Consider the following 18,239-nt stretch of genomic DNA (forward strand, 5'->3'; position numbering starts at 1 on the left):
GCGGAGAAATTAGTAGAACCTAGCGCCTGGCGGGCGGGAAGTACTGGGGCCGAAGACGGTGCGAAGCTTATTGATTGGTTTGACGATCCGTCAAAGATCAACTGAGTCCGGTCCAGTTGGAACGCCGCCGTGAGCGATTGTCTTGGGCATCAGTGAATGGCAAAGAAGTAGGCCGACTGCCTGAGCTATGTTCATTGCCATGTGCCTCGGACTGCCTATGTGCTACCAGGTGCTCCTCGGGATGAAGACCCTGAATCGGGCGTGAACGAGCGAGCGTGGCGACATCTTTGCAACCATCAGGGTCGGTGTGGGTAGTGAACGTAGCATGTCTGCCTTTCCCACACTGTTATCGCGTGGCTTTTGGTTTCTGAATGCTTCTTGGCCAGTTTCTCTACTGCGTTGTCGGTGGGAAATGGCCAAGTCCAGCAGCTTTCTCGGCGACTTGGGTGCCCAGCGTCGCATCATCGTGGGGCCCTGAAACCTTCTCGAACGTCCAGCACACAACGGACTGATACCTTGGGTACCGCGGATGTTCCCTATTGGGTCGGTCGAGGACCTTTGTGGAGGCTTGCATTGGTACCTGCGCAAGGGTCAAACGACCTGACCGTCTTGGGACAAAGGGCCAGAGGCGCCCCGTGGCGACGGTCTAACGGGGAGGACTTTGGGGTGTTCCCGGGCCCATGGGGGCAAACACCACCAGGGCCCTTGAACCCTGGACAGCATCCTGGTACCTTTGTATCCTAGACCGGGTCTGTCTTCAGGCCCTGGTCTTGCCACCTGCCAGGCCTGCTTCCCGAGCCTTCCCTCTTTCGATAAGCTGGCGTTGGAGGGCCCAGGCATAGTCCCGACTCGAGGACGGCGGCCGACACTATGGCTGGCTGGTGCTGGGGGCAAGGGCCCTCGCAAACGATCAAACACCAAAGTACGAGGAAGCTGAACTGAATCTGTCGGCATCTGTTCGATGAACTTCCCAATACTGGTCATAATGCCTTGCCCAACGTCATGTGACTTTGGCTCTCTTCCGTTCCGGCCGATGCACTGGTATCGGCGGTATCGGAAGCATCGTCAATCCAATGCCCTAGCAAGGGCTCAATCTGTTCGTCGGACTGCTCGGTATTCGCGATCAATGTCCATCAGCACGCAACATCAGCAGCCCTAAAGGCCTGGCAGGCACCTCCTTCCACTGTATCTGTCAGTGTGGGACACTCCCTCCCCGGGTCCCAGGGCCCAAACATGAACGAGACCCTACTCCTCGCCATACAGGGTTCGCTCGTTGCGGAGGATTTTCATGCCAAGCCGAGCCATCGTCTTCGCCTCGGTGTGAGCTCTGGCTCCCGCCATCGGACCGCTCAACCAGCCCTAGTCCAAAGCCCTCACCGGTTCACCCGGCCTTTTAGATTTCGCAGATGTTGAAGCCTGAGCATATCGAGCCACAACAGCCTGTAGGACAGGCTAAAAGGCCCCAAGTTCGTCTGGATTTCCAAGGGCCCCTTGGCGACCTGTCTGCGATCTTCGAGATTCATGTCAGTCTGCGGCGAAGACCCTGGACAAGACCTACGAATACTAGGATGGGAGCCAGGGACAAAAATTCGCTTTAAATTGATGGACAGGGGCCCCTTGCCTCTAGTCCCCTACCAAAATCCGGGGCAATCATCGTCTTCGGATTGTGCCCTCTTTGGGACTCGATCGCCGACGTGGCCGATGTTCCCCATCGGCAGGATTCCCCATCCTATAGCCACCAGACGGACGAATGTCCAGCAAACACCACCACCGCCTCAGCTTAACAAGCTAGCACGAGTCGGACGTGGCATATGGGAACCCGCGAGACGAGCCAAGCACTAGGATCCGATGTCCAATTCGCCTCTCAGGCTTCAAAGACGGTCCAACCCCGCCTCGCCCAAATCTGATAGAGCGAAATTCGGACTTGGGCCCAGCCAAGCTGACGATCAGCCACCAAGCGCGAGAACCCTCGTGTATCTTGTTTCTTCTCCTAAATCATTGCCGAATAGAGCTTGTCGTACACTTCCCTCAAGTACAGTCGGGCATCCTATGCTTTGGCAACGCCAGGGAAGCAAGCTTGGTCGGCCGGAGGAAAACATCATGAAAACTCTGCACTCGTATTTGACTGAGCCCACAACTGGTGGAAGAAAGGCCGGGTAAAGGAGCCGGGGGGTGTTCGCAATTCGGTTAAGATTCACCAGTTCCGTAGGTTTGGGACCATGGCCTCGATTTTACCTTTGGCCGACCCAACCACCACGTAAGGTGCAGCTGTTGCGAGGGGCGGGTTGAAACGTATTTGCATCTGACCTAGTCGGCGGAGTCAAAGGATGACCCGTCTGGCTGGCTGACAGGTACTGGACAGCAGGTGCGGCAAAGAACCAGGAGCAGTCAGGCTTGCATGACGCCTGTTGGCGTCTTCAAGCAACCAGAACCCACGTCAGTTCCATCCCAAATACGACTAGTCACAATCCTCCATTGTCCCCGAAACATCGATGGTTGGGTCCGATCAGCGAAACCCACAGTCCCAGGTCGCCAAAGGAGACAGCGGCAACTTGCCGGTTCCGCGAAGCCTTCTGCTAGGGGGGCTGGTCACCATAGTCTGGCCGAGAAAATCCAGCTGATGGTCGAGGACAGCATGGGTTTCGGCACTGAATTCGAGCCATAACCACGTGCTCGCCATCAGAAGAGAGGGGACCTCGAATGATCCACTATGGTAGAGGTTGGTCGTAGAAGCAGTCAGTCGGCCCATGATCCAAAGAGGGCAAAGGTGCGCCTCGGAGGTCGCGCATGTGGTCAACTTGTGCAACCAGTCCTTCTATTTTCTGGGCTTGGAGTCGACGTTCCTGCATGTTTGTGTCTGTTCCTGCATTTGTGTGCAGACAAGTGCATCAATATGCAAGCGTTGGTAAACCTGATGGAGAAGGTGGCCCATGCAAGGTACTGCGGCCTGCAGATTGGATGGTCAGACTCAGAAGTACCTCATAACTGGAGATACTTGTGAAAAGCCAACGGCTCGTGCCCGATAGTGTTGCTCTGTCGGCCCTCAAGGTTGCAGGAGAGGCTGGACTCTTCCCTGTCCATCCTACGAGGGCCGGGGAATGAAGATCACCACTCGGGCGGCGTGTGAACTTGGCCCATCTAGGCAAGTTGTGACAGTGGGCTGATCAGTTGCATGTGTGTGATTATGCAAACCCATGCATATGATTGAGACCGCTCCAACAGTCCACCCAAGTGACCAGCATGTGGAAGCGTCCGAAATGCAGGTGGCGTGGCCCTGACATCGACATAAGTCGGATGCATGTGGGTCGTATCGAGCACAATAACGACGCGGATCATAGGACCGGCCGATTGTCGTAAACACGCCATGTACTGATAAAGTAGGCTGCAGCACAGCCCCAGAGCTTCCTTGTTGTGCTGCCCGGTGTCTAGCTTCGCCTGTACTTGTAATGCCTACTGTGTCCGAGTCGCACTTTGATGGAGTCGGTTCCTGCATCAGTCTAATGCATCCCACATTGTGCCTGAGTTATGCAGAGCTAACGTCTCAACTAAAGATTAGCGCGTGGGCGACATGGCTTACGTAGTTCAGTTCGGTACAAGTGCGGGCGTCACGGGCGTCTTCCAGTGGACGCGGGCCAGACCGAAGAAGGGCCAGCTCAATAGCGTTGGGCACCGGAAGGCATCGTAGCCGTAGTTTGGCTGGTTGAAGCTGGTGACTAGAATCTTTTTGGGGGGTGCAGCCGCACCGCTTGGTCGAGCCCGCAGGACGATAATCGAAAATTGGAAGTATTAGTCAAATGAATGGACAAACCTAAGCATTATGAGCAGACCCTATTTGGGGGTGGTGGGCACCACCCATCTGGCCAGCGCTCCAGTTGGTTCTGCTTATTATCGGACGAAATGTTACCCTTCAGCTATGTGTATCTCGCTCTCAGGTTCGCCGAAAGAAGTCGCCAGGTCGCGGGTTGGTGGCGTCACCGGCGCGGGTACCCTACAGACTGGGCGCCCTGTTGAAAAGCATGTGAGGTGATTTGTCGACTGGAGTGGGAGACCAGATTCGATCGGTTGGCGTCAACTTGGTGTGCACGCAGGCGCGTTGCAGTCTGCTGTGGACTTTGCCGGCGCCAGCACTTCAGCCGGCGACCCAAACGCACAGTCCATACCATGCTGAGCGAGTGAAAGGGTGTCCATTGAGAGTTTCATGTTTCATCATCTGTCCAGCGCCGCCCGCATTGCGTCTCTCGTCCGATTCGACATAGCGCCAACTCGGCGTGGTTGATGGGCCGCAGCTCATCATTGGATCGACTCATCATTCAGCAGGGAGTCTTGGTAAACTGCATATTCGTTTTCTCTCTTTCGCGTGTGGTGTGTTACCTCCAGTCGTTTGAGCTCAGGCGGTGGGAATATCCTTTCGTATTCCTGAGGCGCTGTCAATTGACTTCGAACCGTCGTCCGACGTGGGCTGGTGTCCCCATTGAAAGACCAAGGGGCAAGGCCCTGAGTCGTGAAAGTTATCGACAGCCTGTGCCGATAGCTGACTGCCTTGTTGTAATGGTTGGTCGGACTGGCATCATCGGAACTCGACATCGGCTTGCTTGACTTGTCTTTTGAGGGCTTTTGTGTGCACGCGTATTTCGCAGGGACTAGCTTGTAAACCAGGTTGGCTTGGACAAATACAATATGTCATGATGCGGCGGGATGGTGGAGGTGACAGGCAACAAGCATTGGCATCATGACTGGATGACCGACAAGACCATGAAAGACCCTAGATCAGTGCGGTTCTACAGCCTGTATACATGTACCTACCGTACAGACAGTAGACGCAAGCTCATGCTCGGTCTACCGGGGGCTGGTCCTTCCTTCACCCTCGCTCCCTGACACCTTCCCGTGGCGGGAGACGGGGGCAAACAGCAAAGAGGGCAAGTCCAGGCAAGGGCTGCCTTCCCTTGGGCGTCTGGCAAGACCACGATGACCCAGGCAACAACAATAGGACAACCCTAAGAAGCTCGACGAAGACGAGCAATGTTTGATGCAATTGGTATGTGTCATGATGGTCGCTGTATCAAAGACCTCTGGTATTGTTCTTCAATTCGCAAGATCGTCCGCTCAAGCCGCCACTTGTCGGTCAGCAATACTGGCTGATGAACGCAGATAGCCTCTTTCACCCGGAACGAGACCCCCCCTTCCCCCTAAATGAGGCATTGGTAGCAACGGACGGCGGCATGTCTTCATCCTCTCCAATGACGACATATCTCATCAAGAACACCACGTTCAACGACGTATCGATCACAACAGCCGCCGATTGTCGATCAGCTCACACAAAAGCGCGCGGACGCTGGTAATATTTACTGGTGAGTGGCGGGTCGAGCAGTGTGAAGATTGCGCAGGGATGCACGGGCGCGAAGAAGTGCTAGTGAGTGGTTGCATCTCACGCCTCGGATTCGTGTTGTGTGTTCCGCCCCGAAGCAGTCGTGCCAGAGGCGTGAACAACCCTCGCATTGGATGCCACACCAAGAAGAACCACCATCATATCTGGGCCAGCAAAGACTGAACACCACCCTTCCGAAGAGACGCATCGCCATGGCCGCTCGGTGATAGGTGCTGGATGGTTTTCTGTGATGGCCAGTCAAACTTAGAGACCAGGCACGGTGAAGGCACCAAGCACCGACCGAGGGCTGTCGCCTTTGATCATGGTGGTGCAAGTTCGCGCAACGCGCCTGCAGATCTGGTTTGAGAGATGTCCATCCCCATTCCCGCTGACAATCGGCCCATCGGAAGCTTTGGGTGATCAAGGTAAACGAGAATTGACAACTACGCTCAGCTCCTCTCAAACGCAACCCAGTAGACCCCCATACCGTGCGGGCAGGACGCGAGACGATTTGCAAAGACCAAAGCATGAACTGGACACGTCCTGCTTTACGGCCCCAGCTTGTCTCTTCAATGCCTCGGGCTTATCCGTCTCAGAGATCAATATCCACGGAGTCATGTCTGCCATGGGCTGCACAGTGCAGGACGTTTCGCCCTCTCTCGGAGAACATGCACCTGAGCGTCAAACGCGGTCCAGCTGGAAGCATGAAGGGGTCACGATTTGCCACTGCGAACGGCATGCACTTCTTCTAGGAGGCTCAGGTTGTGTCGTCATCCTGGCAGGAGGCCCCAATGAACCCAAAAGGAAGTATCCATTGGAGAGCGGCGCTTCCGCGCGCGCGAGAGAGAGCTCCAGCGTGATGCGCGACAGGTCCAGTGATCGGCACGCAGGCGGCGCAACGCCCATCAGTGGGCTTGTGATCAGCACTCAGTCACTAGCTAGAGGCTAGTGCGCGCATTCATTACTTTTGTGCCTTGCATAGGCCCTCGGCGACACCACTGGTCGATCGTCGGATTGTGTGAGACGTGGAGGCCACCAACCGAATGCCTGTGCCCACCTTCTGCGGTTAGACAACACGGACGACGCGCGCACAAGCACCCAGCGGACGAATGCCAATAGAGCGCGCCATTTGTGCAAGCTGGATGGCTGGCGCTATTCATCTGAGCACATATTATCCACACCTTGGAGCCTATCAGAGCACCAGCGAACACGAGCCCCGGGCTTATGCAGGGCCGAGTTACATGGGTTCCAGCTTTTTCAATTCGCACTTGTCTCTCAGCGCAGCGGGATGTTTATGAAAATCTGGCCTCTGTCGTCTCATCCCCCTTCACAATCATTAGTGGATCCAGAGCCACGCAATGTACCTTTCCCAGAAAGATACATGCGCCGTTAGCGATGCAGGCGAGGATGGGCCACGGCATGTGCCTGCTCGCCAACAAGATGCGCGACCGTCGATAGCAGGATGCCGCTGGGTTCCTGGTGATGGATGATCTGAGTGCCACTCAAGCATGCAACGTCTACACAATGCGTCCTGTGCTGACGGCTTGCGCGGCAATTTCGTCCGCAGCTGGTACCGTCGTGCCTCGACTCGCGCGCTGCCTGTGGTGTAGAGAGGCGCCTAAGAGGCTGGCATCTCTCTATTCTGGCAGGCCCGGTCAGTCCTGTGGGCAGCTTCTCTTTCATGACGATTCGCCCTATGTCCACTTCTCGTATGGACTGGTGGGTTCACATATGCATCGGCATAATTGATGTCCACATCGTATTTTCTACGGGAGTAGTTTTCCCTGGCAAGGTACCTCGACATCTACCCACCTCGGTACGCTGGGACTGAAGAGACGACACCAGGTGGGCGAGAGACGACAAGAGACAGGTCACCAGTCGTTGGAGGGTACCCGTCATATCGCGGTACAGCCGGGAGGGCTGGTGTCGCGGCCAGATTTAGAAAGGGCTAGTGACTGCGCCCCCCCAGGCCCTCATCAGGCACCTCTGTTCGGGCAGGGCAGGTTGTGTGTGCCTGCAAAGTTTGGTTGAGGGAGCCCTGTGTGGGTGCAGACGCGGGTGGAAGGAGCGGAGCACCCACCACCACAGCTACTCGCACCACCAAAACCGCCGACGACGACAGCGAGACCTTTCGCCATCGACCGACCAGCACAGTGGAGAAGGATGCGGACGTGGACGTGGTGGGCCAGCCCACCACACCCATCTGAAGTTTCCACTTGCCCCAGACACGCCGACGGAGACAGGGGTGAAGGGTGGGCGCTCTACTGCGCCGTCTTGCCCGCCCTCTCGTTCCTGGGTCGGCATCCCTGCACCTTCAGAAGTGTTCCCTGACCCCTGTTAGACTGAGTGAGACATGGGCGGCGTGGAGGGTCGGGGGACGTTCACTGGCAAGACTGGGTCCGGCGTGCCGATGCCAGGTCCCCTCCATCTACCTATCGATGACTTTTATCGCTGGGGCCCATCTGGGTTGATCAATGTGGGCTCTCGAGATACATATCCCCCGTCACCACCCACGCTCGCTCACTCTGCCTCTGGTTTGATTCCTGGCAATCCCATGATCGACAGTCTTGTCTCTCGACCCTGATGTGCCTGTGCGATCCCTTTTCTTCTTCATGACCGCTCGGTTCCTCCTTCTTTTGTGACTCGAACACATCATTCTTTGGGACTCTTCATATATCGAACAGCCCCGTCCATCCTTTCAACCCACACGCAAGTAACCGTTCCGCCGCACCAGTCCTCGGTATAATCAAGCACCAACCACACGAGACTATTTGGACGAGTTTCATGTACTACAATCCCATCACGATACTTCGAGTCGTCTAGACAGTGTCCTTGTCCCCTCAAGCCACCGTCGTCCAATCCTTATCACTAGGAACCGAACAAACACCATCTTTAGGCAAACCACCAAACCCCAAGCAACCACGACTCCAATAGTTCCACGCTCAGGAACCTGTAAAGTAACAATACCATTCTACTCGCATAATCGACCCGGAAATATCACGCATAACGACTGCTTCACTCGCAAGAAAACTCATCAACTGGTAGGTCCACGCCCGTACCACACAGCTGTGTGTCCACCTGCCATGATTCATGGGAAGTTAACCATCAACAGCTTCCAGACGTCAAGGACCGAAATGGACCCCAACATGATGACAGCACAGATGGGCCACTCGCCCTTCTTCTTTTACACACCCGAGGCTAGGACCGACAACAGGCATCACGGGCGCTTTTCTCAGCAGCACCCCCAGCAACACATGGCCATGGCCCAGCTCCCGGTGTACCCCATGGTGCCGACACTTCCTTCGACCCCCATGTACTCTCGCCCAAACTCTTCATGCTCTCAAGTGACGGCGCCGCCTCCTACCCTCTACAGCAACGGCCCCGGCGTCATGACGCCCGTGGCATCTCCGCAGCCTTCTCACCAGAAGCCAACTATCCTGCTGGAGACAGACGGTATGGACGACAACCTGTATTTCCCCTCGACACCGCCTCTGTCTAGTGCCGGTAGCAGTGTCAGTTCGCCCAACACGTGCGACATGCTGCAGACGCCCATGAACCCCATGTTCTCTGGACTGGACGGTCTCGAGGACCCCAAGGAGATGCTTGAGCCTGTGGAGAGCGTAGCCCTGGACTGGTCCAGCTGTGGCTCTCCTCCGATGACGCCTGGTAAGCCCGTTCCGCACCATTGATTTCCATTTTCAGCATTTGCCCCAGCACCCATTTTTTTCATTCCTTCTTGCTCCTGTCCTCCATTTCTTGAGTGGACACCCCTCCATTTGCCATCGGGTTGTGATGGGAAACACAAATTGGGCTGCGTTGGCGGGACCCATCGTGTTCTTCCCCGACCCTGGTTAGCGCTTGCCCAAGTCGGGACGTGAATGGAGTCAACTTTGATAACTCTCGTTTTGCCTATCTCATTGTCACGCCTCAGGCAAGCAGCCCAGTCGATGAAGCAAGGCTCGCGAGGCCGGACAAGGAACCCACCACAGAACAAACGCGCTAACCAGTTTTGGCAGTGTACCTTGGTCAAGCTCAGGCCCTGTCGCAATCTCTCCCGCTCAAGATCAGCTCGCCAAACTTTGCCCCAGCTTCAACGCAAAACACCACCAACACCGTTGCAAGCGACCTTCTGTCGTGCCCCTCTCTGTCGCCCTCGCCCTCGCCTTATGCCAGGTCCGTCGCTTCCGGACAGGACGTTGACTTTTGCGACCCTCGCAACCTGACCGTTGGCACTGCCACCCTGACTGCGGCGACCTCCAACCCCACGCTGGCAGCCGAGTTTCCTGCCTTCCCTACGTCGTGCACTGCTATTGCCCCCTCGGTCGCTGCGCCCAACTTTGACTTCAACCCTGCCACTCCCCACGGCCTTCCTTCATTCGAGGACCTCTCCGAGTTGGAGTCGGACGACGACTTTGTCAACGACTTGGTGAACCTTGCCGGCACTGACGTTGCCTCCTCGCGGCCCCGTGCCTGCACAGGCTCCAGCGTCGTGACTCTTGGCCACGCTAGCTTCATCGGCGACGACGATTTCAGCTTTGACGACGACGCATCTTTCATCACTGGGGCCACCAGCCCAGTTAGCTGCCACTCTGACGCCGACTCTCACCAGGACAAGCGCCGCCGGGTCTCCGAGGAGGACTCCATCCCCACCATGGACGTTTCTGCGGACTCTGCCACGCAAGCCTCGATTCAACCCCAGCCCGCTGCTGAGCCTACGCAGAGCACAGGCACTTCTGAGCGGAGGGATTCTTCCAACTCGGATGGTGATGCCTCCCCGTCCGCCACCACGCCCCTGCCTGCTCCCACGAACCGACGCGGCCGCAAGCAGTCTCTGACCGAGGACCCCTCAAAGACGTTTGTCTGTGAGCTGTGCAACCGTCGGTTCCGCCGCCAGGAGCACCTGAAGCGTCATTACCGTTCTCTGCACACCGGTGACAAGCCCTTCGAATGCCAAGACTGTGGCAAGAAGTTCTCCCGGAGTGACAACCTTGCCCAGCACGCCAGAACCCATGGCAGCGGTGCCATTGTTATGGATCTCATCGATGACGGCGGTGTTCATTCGTTTGACAACATGATGATTCCCCAAGCAGAGGACTATCACCATCTCGGAAAGGTCCTCTTCCAGGTGGCCGCTGAGGTGCCCGGCAGTGCTAGCGAGTTCTCGTCATCGGACGGCGAAAGCGACCAAGGCAACAAGAAGCGCAAGCGAGCTGACTAAGACCCTGCGCTCTCTGCATTTCTTCGCCTCAACACCACCAGGAGCGACACGCAGTGATCCCCCTGGTGCACGCCCCGTCACGATATCACGACTTCAGACATCAAGCAGCATCTTCTCTCCAAGCCTTCCCCCACCAGCCTTTACGCAGATCCGGCCTTCGGGCTTGGATAACCTGCGTGACAGCCTACCATGGCGCGACACTGGGGTCGCGCATTAGAAGAATATCCATCACACGACGGCATGGATTGGTTTCAAAAGTGTTTTCCTTTTTCATTACTCAAGCGGCTTGTCATTTTCGCACTCCCCACCGGCCCTCATATGTATCATATGAATGTCAAGGTCTCCGGAAGATTCTTTTTCTGCGGAGGGCATGGTGTGGAGCGGCGCATCGTTCATAGTTGCATTGACGACCACAGACCGCTCGGCCAGCGAGGCGGCAAAGGGCAATTGGATCGGAAGGTTTAACGCGGCGTGTACGGTGGATTTTGTTTCACAAGAGCACAGACAGACAGAAAGAAAGAAAGGCATGGATCATGTTTTCTTCTTCGACTTGCACAGTCTTTGCTCGCTCCTCATGATCAGTCGCGCGTTTTCTTTTCGGTTTCGGTTTCGATGTCGAGTTTGGTTCGGCAGCATCTTCTTCTTTAACGCTCGTTGTAATTCCCTCTGTAGCAGGCGGTCCGTCGGGCAAGCTAACAAGCTGGCCCCGGCGGGGTTGCCAGCCTTGGAATCTGCTCTTCTTGTTTACACTTTGTTGCTTTCTTTCCTCCCCTCATGGATATATTCTGGCCTTGGAGAGTTGGGTGTGGGTCACGTTGCACTGATTCGGATTTGCGGAAGTGTCAGAAGCGGTCACGGATGGTGCGAGTGCTGGTCACCGACCATCCGTCATGCCATTCTGCTCCCCGTCTCTTCTCGTCAGTACAAGCAAACAACGTGCCCTGCCTCCCTTGCGTCGAGGAAGAGTTTTTCCATTTACATATGGTGGCGCGAACACCTGAGCTTTGCCAGCCGGCATCTCTATGGCGAACCAGATAAAAAGAAAAAAGAACCAAACACTTCTGCTGCTATCTCATCTCGATCCTGCCGCTGTGTGACTTGTATCTCTGTCCACTGCTGACCTCGCATGTCTCTGTCGTCAGACTTGGGATGTCTCGGGGCATGTTTGTCGGACGTTGTCTCGTTCCGCACAACAGGTACGGTCTGTTTGTTTTTTAGATGCCAACTCCTCCCCGGCTAGCCCCCGCCCGAGGAGCCGAGGAACTGGTCATCGTCAAGATCACTGGCTCTGTCCGGGACAGACAGGTGTGCAAGAGAGAGAGAGGGAGAGATAGATAGAACATTGCATGTCTCATCGTTTCTTTGCAAGTTTGCCGTTAGAGACAAAGGGTCGGCGCCTCGTTCGTTCCACGCACCGGCTGGGCGATCCGACCGTGTCATAGAGGAAAGAAGAACCCCACCACAACGACAACGGGTCGTTGGCCGCCCAAGTCACAACGTATGTCCGTGTTCCTGTTGGTTGGTCACTTCCACGTCTCTGCCTGTCACTGAGGGGATTTTTTTTTCCTTCGAGTTTTTTTGTTATTTGCCACAAACAAAACCTCGAGGGCCGGGAAAGGGAGAGAAAGGGAGAGGCTGGGCCTTCCGCGTCAGAGTCAGTCGATCAATGTTTGTTTTGCCATGTCATTGACGTGTGACCGCGTTTTTCTCTCTCTCTCGCTTGCTGCAGGTCGCGACGCAAGGCAGGGAGAGGATGCGGAGGAGGGGGCGGGGCAGGTTTTAGGGAGAGGGGTCAGAGGTTTTGGTGCGGTGCTCCCTTGCGTTTTAGGGAGGGGCTCGCCGTGCGCGCCGCCGCCGCCGCCGCCGTGTCGTGTGGTATGCGGTTGACGTCTGGCGGCGGGGGTTCCGAGTCAGCAGTCCGCGTCCGAGGCTTACTTTTTTCACCTGACAACGCTCGGGGCTTTTCGACTGTTCGGGTCTTGTCTAGGATTTTCTTTACGGGACGGTTTGTGGGTGGGTGGCGAGGTTTGGGCACCTAGGTGCGTCACCCTAAAGTAGGTGGGTGTTTTCAGAGCCTACCTACGGTGCCTGGGGTCCTGCATATTAGGCAGGGAGGTTCGGACCACTGGACGGCGGCATGCTCATGAGTCGAGCGTTGTGGGCGTGTCTGGCGTGTCTGGCGTAGCGGCCGTGGCGCTTTCTTTAGTTCTGGGATGATGGTTGTCATGTCCACTTGGGCGCTGAGCGGCGGTGGACTTGGGAGGTCGTGCCAGACACGCGACTTGAGGGTTGCAGAGCGCCCACCTACCAAATGGGGGAGGCTGAGCCACGAGCATCGGGGCGTTGGGGAGGTATTTCGTGTTGGGTGGGTGGTGTGGAGGAGATGGCTTCCTGGTCGGACCAGGGTACCTGATTCGGCCAGAGGGTGCTGCTGCCTTCAAGTCAGGCACAGAGTGCGGGCAGGGACGGCTTCGTCCGCGGTTCGGACCTCTGGTGGTGTTGAGCTCTAGGACGACCTCGGGGGCCTAAGGCTACCAACCTAGGTAGTACCTACCTACCTAGGTAAGGTAAGGCAAGGTAGGCAAGTACTGCGGATGGGTTTAGCGCATACATGTCTTCTTTTTAGCGAGGTACCTTCCTTTCTTTCATCGGATCAGAATAAGTGCGGCAGTTGCGTAGGCGCCGTACTTACCACGTTTGCCGATGGCGCTTTCTTGCCCCTACTTCCATACCACCTCGCTCGGTGTCGGGGCACATTTCAGGGTGCCACTGCAGAAACGCCATGTGACGGAGGCATGCCACATCATCGACAGACCGGTTTCTTGTCAGGCAGGAGCAACATTAGGGGCCCTCGCCATTAGCGCCAACGCCGAATAAAGCCCCCGAGCCAGGCGCCGAGTCGGTCCAGTGCCCGGCGGTGGTGGGGCACCGGGGCCGCAGACTTTTCGTCAGGTTCCGTCAGCTGCTACCGCCACAACGGTTGTATTCTACATTTCTACTCCAACCTGCATGTCCGACGCTGATACCTGCAATCATCAACTTGTCAAGAATGATGGGCCTGAGCTGCCATTGGTGTCGCCAACCCGGTAACCTCACCTCCTCCTCAACAAGCCTCGACCACTGCAAAGGCGTCGGTACGTGATGAACACCTCGTGACTTTCCTCAAACAGCGAGAAATTCGTCGGGTCAACGGTCGTGGCCGATATCAGGCGTGGCCGCTATGATCCTCTCGCAAGAGTGCCTCGGCAGTTGCAATCCTACGTCGAAGCAACTGGCGTCTCAGCAACGTGCATGCCTGCATGATTATTCCACGTGGGTAGAGGCAGCTTGCAACATTGAACGTGGATCAAACGCTTCCTCATCAAGCCAGGTCGACCCATGAGGCATGATCACCGGCTTTTCCAACGTGCTCCGTCCACAGCCTTGGCCGACACCAACCTCTCGGTACCTTACATTCCCGATAGACTGTTCTTCGGGTCGTCACAATACAATCCGAGATGCTGTAGAGAAACTCTCATTGACACGAGAACATTCATGTCGAACGCTTTGGATGTCACGGTGAACCACACCGGAACAGTGGCGCGTATCCGTCGTCATTGGCCATCCCACGTCACAGGTGCTCAACCACCTGATCTGATGTTTCGCTGGGCTGTTGGTACATGCTACTGAAACGGTAAATTCCGGTAGGCTGGGGCCCAGGAGAAGAAGTCATCGAGCACGATGGACGCCTAGAGACGAGCCTACGGTCCGCTTTGGACACAAAGCACCCGTTGCTTAGCTACCATAATCAGCAACAGGTGTGAAAGAGCAAGACACAAACGCAAGCGACAGTAGTCTCAACAACAGGAGTATCTCAACTCAGATATTCTAGGGTTCCGCTAAGATCCTGCCAAAATCTCGAGATTTTCATCAGCAAGCCAAACTGCCAAACAATGAATTCTCGTTATGCGAGTGCGTCAGGAATTGAGCCCAACGGGGGGCTCGAACCCCCAACCTTGAGATTAAGAGTCTCACGCTCTACCGATTGAGCTAGCCGGGCAGGCAGGTGGCTTGTTGATGGAGCCCAGGACTCGCGGTGGGACATATGTTGTGGGCATCGTGGGTCCACGAATGCTTTTCATCGCATGTTTGCTTCTTTCTTTCTTTTTTTTGGTTGCAAGATTGTATATGATTTCTCAACCGGATCCATCCTTCTTGAGGGTATGTTGAAGTAAATTCTTCTGTTGAGTCATTTTGAATAACGCGCCTCTCTGTGGCCTATGGTGGTCATATGTCTGACCCGTACACTGATAAAGCTAAGGTGCCATGACTCATCTTTACTTTACACTGCACAGATTCAGGTCATACTTGAAGCGGGCCAAATAGGCTGTAAATTCTTCACGCAGTAACAGGAAAGTAGTTGGAAGGCTAAGCCTCTGGCTGTGCTCCTTCCCGTGAGGATCAGTGAGGCTGGCAAGGGTTCTCCGTGCGTTCGGTCAGGATAGTGAGGTCACCGACAGTCCTGCGGGAAAGTAAACAACAACCAGTACGCATTGTTACCTTGAAATTTGTGAGGCCACTCTCAGTTGAGACTTGTGTTTTGCAGCCACAGACTACTTAGATCCATCCGTCGATCCCTCTACCACCCAATGACTTTGGACGCGATCGACGAAGAATTACTTCCATAACTGTACGGATCTTGATCTTCGATGCCGTGGCTAATCTCTATAAGTATCTCTACTAACAGTATTGGGGGGTTGATCCTCGCAACGGTTGACAGGCCTCCCGTCTGCAGATGTTGCTTTTCGTAGTGACCTAGTAGGTACTTAGATGTCCACCGACTACAAGCCTGCCCGATAGAACAGGGGCAATGGGAAGCCCAAGATGACATGTGCAAGGAACTCAGAGACGCAACAGAACAATGCAGGGATGCTGAGCCTCGACTAGCCGAAAATACAATGTCTTCCAGAATATACGACGAGCATGTCCGCACAAAAGTCCTTGCCCTGGTTCCACCCGTCCTGTCTTGACAACTCCCCAGGAACCCAGCTGCCTCACGCGATGCAGCCGTTAGGAAGTGTGACGTTGCACAGAACCCCATCTGTCACGGATTGCCCAGCAATGTTCAACTCTATATACCACCAGAGGGCTTGGACTACTCAGCCGGTCTCAACGCCTATCTCAATATCGCTACGTCCTAGTGCACGTTAGTCATCTACTATGAGAGCAAGGGCATCACTATTTGCAACGACGTGAAGACTGCTTTCATTCAAGGATACGAACTCCCATCTCACCGATGGAGACCTCAGAGGAACGACACTGCCTGAACAGTCCAAACCATTGTCATAACAGCCTCTCAAGTGATTTATTCTGGTCAAAGACAGCCTTCAGTTCACAGAAGAAGAGGACGATCGTACCCAGATCTGTGCGATAACCAAAACCCACTGTGACGACGGAAAGCGACATGATCCGTTCATTGGGACACTGTCAAGCTGACAAACAAGAGTACAGGGCCAGAACCACGAACAAAGACCTAATACCGAACGCCCCAATATCCGCCAAAGCCAACCAGGCTGAGGCACGCCGTGTAAACCCGGCTTCCTCTTTTGTAGGTCTTAACCCTGATTGGAGAAGGACCGAAGCCTGCTTGTGCCACCTGACAAGTCCCTTTTGCCACCCACAGGCAAAGCAAGAGAGTGACTGTTTTGGGTTACCCAGCCCCCCAATGACATGACTTGGTAGAAAGGGTGGCTATCGTGGCACGACTGAAGCGGGGAAAGGACTCATGTAAATTGGTTGGCGCCTTTCAGCTTCGACGCGGTGCGACAGTGATAGCCACTTTGTTCTTTCTGGACCTGTTTTTTGTGGTAGGTACATCAGGCCTTTATCAGGTCTTCAGACGGCCAAAAAGTGGTATGACTGAGGAATTAGGTTGGTTATGTAGCAGAACGCCCGTTGGTTTCGTGGCGCGGACCGTACTTGTTAATCAAGATGCCCATGTCCTTGTACACGCTGGAGCAGGGTCAGCAATCTGCAGGTTCTTCCAAATCGAGCATCATGCCATGCAACCTACTCTTCTCTGGCGGGCGAACCAAGGTAATGCGCCGAATGCGTCAGGTTGAACTTGATTGAATAAAGGCGATTCCGGTCGTCCCACTGTGAGGCTGGTTCGCTTGGCGGCATGCGCATCAGGTATTGTCTGAAGTAAGGCTGGCCAAAGCGAATGACCTCGCGACGCCACATTCCTAAATCATACTCGTTGTGAGCGTACATACATGACGGGTCGAATACGACGGGTTGTTGCGTGTCAATATTGACCCCAGCGTTCTCCTCCCACAAGTCCCCATGCACCAAACAAGGCTTGAGGATGCGGCCATGTGACTGGAGAGGATCCAGCAGCGCCGGGATGACATATTGTCTGAGCGTTGTGAAGGCTGCCTCAAACTCGGCCCACGGCCCGTTGATTTTCATGGCCTCGTCGTAGGCTTCTGTGATCAAAGCGTCGTAGCATTCTCTCCAGCTGGAAGTCCAAACATTGCCTTGAATGATCCGTCCCTGGCATGTTGGCACCGGGAAGCCAAACATGCCATTCGGAGAGACGCTTTTTTGATGGACTTCAGCGATTAGATGACAGAAGACGACGGGGTTCGGCATCGTGGGCCTCATGTTCAAGAACTCCATGACAAAGAAGTATACTCGAGGAGTTGACGAGAACCGTCCCCAGCCGTATGGCTTTGGTACGAAATCAGGCACCAGATTATGCATGGCGGTGGTCGAATTGAACTCGCCCTCCATCATGACCGTCGGGTCTGTCGTACACTTGAGAAAGTACGTATTGTGAGTGCCGTTCCTCAATCTCGTCTTGATCCTGGCGGTTTGCGTCCACGCAGATGCGCCCCAAGCAGTGGCTTCGATGAATCGTTCGCCTTCAGGCAAACCTAGGAGTTTGGTCAGCGGAACTTGGAAGTCATGTTGAAGGGGTTTCATAACGACAACTGACATTTCTTGACCTGAGTATCCAGCTTGATGCGGCCATTACGGTCCAATTCAAATACCTGCTCGGTCATGATTAGCTAGGAGGTTTAATCACGACAATATTGTGGTAGGAAACCAGAAGGTAGTTCAGGCGTTGTAGAGTCAAGCAAATTGACGCAATATGTAAATGTTAGCCTTATTAACAGACCAAATTGACTGAAAATGCACTTTTGTTGTCATTCAGGTGACCTGCGTGATCCCACGTAGACCGAACTATTGAGAGAACCAGAAGATGCATGACGATCAGGGCTGTGAAATATCAGATGACGCAACTGGCCTATTTAGGAGAATCAATTTGATTGTCTAGATCTGAGTAGTCAAAAACGCAGGGCTGCATCTCGCGTCAGCTCAACCACCTTTCACACCCTTTATCAGAGGCATCTACTACTTTGGGACACCGAGTAGTTGCACCCATGTCAGCAATGTATGCTTCGCGGCCTTCCCGAAAACAAGGTGGCCGAGCAGTATGCAGCAATTGCGAAGGCTATCACATTCATAATCAGGCTGTCCGTTCTGTGTGCTGGCGCACCCACCCTCACAGAGCCTCGTCCTATCTCAGAGCCGCCGTGTTCTCCCGGCCTTTTACCCCGCTGCAATTTCGCCATAATTGCGCGTCCAAGTTTAGGTGCAGCCTTTATCCAT

General features: G+C 55.0%; 3 protein-coding genes and 1 non-coding gene across 4 annotated transcripts; 1 reads left to right on the forward strand and 3 right to left on the reverse strand.

The window, feature by feature from the left end:
- Positions 1-3,582: 3,582 nt before the first annotated feature.
- Positions 3,583-3,816, reverse strand: D7B24_005936 (uncharacterized protein; the record flags this gene model as incomplete). Its single annotated transcript, XM_028640080.1, has 2 exons — positions 3,583-3,745; positions 3,809-3,816. 2 exons carry the CDS (start codon positions 3,814-3,816, stop codon positions 3,583-3,585), a joined length of 171 nt encoding a protein of 56 aa, XP_028498944.1.
- Positions 3,817-8,499: 4,683 nt separating this feature from the next.
- Positions 8,500-10,583, forward strand: D7B24_005937 (uncharacterized protein; the record flags this gene model as incomplete). Its single annotated transcript, XM_028640081.1, has 2 exons — positions 8,500-9,031; positions 9,382-10,583. 2 exons carry the CDS (start codon positions 8,500-8,502, stop codon positions 10,581-10,583), a joined length of 1,734 nt encoding a protein of 577 aa, XP_028498945.1.
- A 3,966-nt stretch (positions 10,584-14,549) lies between these two features.
- D7B24_005938 lies at positions 14,550-14,622 on the reverse strand. Its single transcript has one exon. It is a non-coding gene; the product is annotated as a tRNA-Lys (tRNA).
- A 1,876-nt stretch (positions 14,623-16,498) lies between these two features.
- On the reverse strand, positions 16,499-17,629 carry D7B24_005939 (uncharacterized protein; the record flags this gene model as incomplete). The annotated part of the gene is made up of 3 exons (XM_028640082.1): positions 16,499-16,574; positions 16,636-17,500; positions 17,563-17,629. The coding sequence occupies 3 exons, from the start codon at positions 17,627-17,629 to the stop codon at positions 16,499-16,501; spliced, it is 1,008 nt and encodes a 335-aa protein (XP_028498946.1).
- Positions 17,630-18,239: the final 610 nt, after the last annotated feature.

The sequence above is a fragment of the Verticillium nonalfalfae genome, assembly GCF_003724135.2.
Source record: "Verticillium nonalfalfae strain VnAa140/NRRL 66861 chromosome Unknown scaffold_4, whole genome shotgun sequence".
NCBI classification, from domain to species: Eukaryota; Fungi; Ascomycota; class Sordariomycetes; order Glomerellales; family Plectosphaerellaceae; genus Verticillium; species Verticillium nonalfalfae.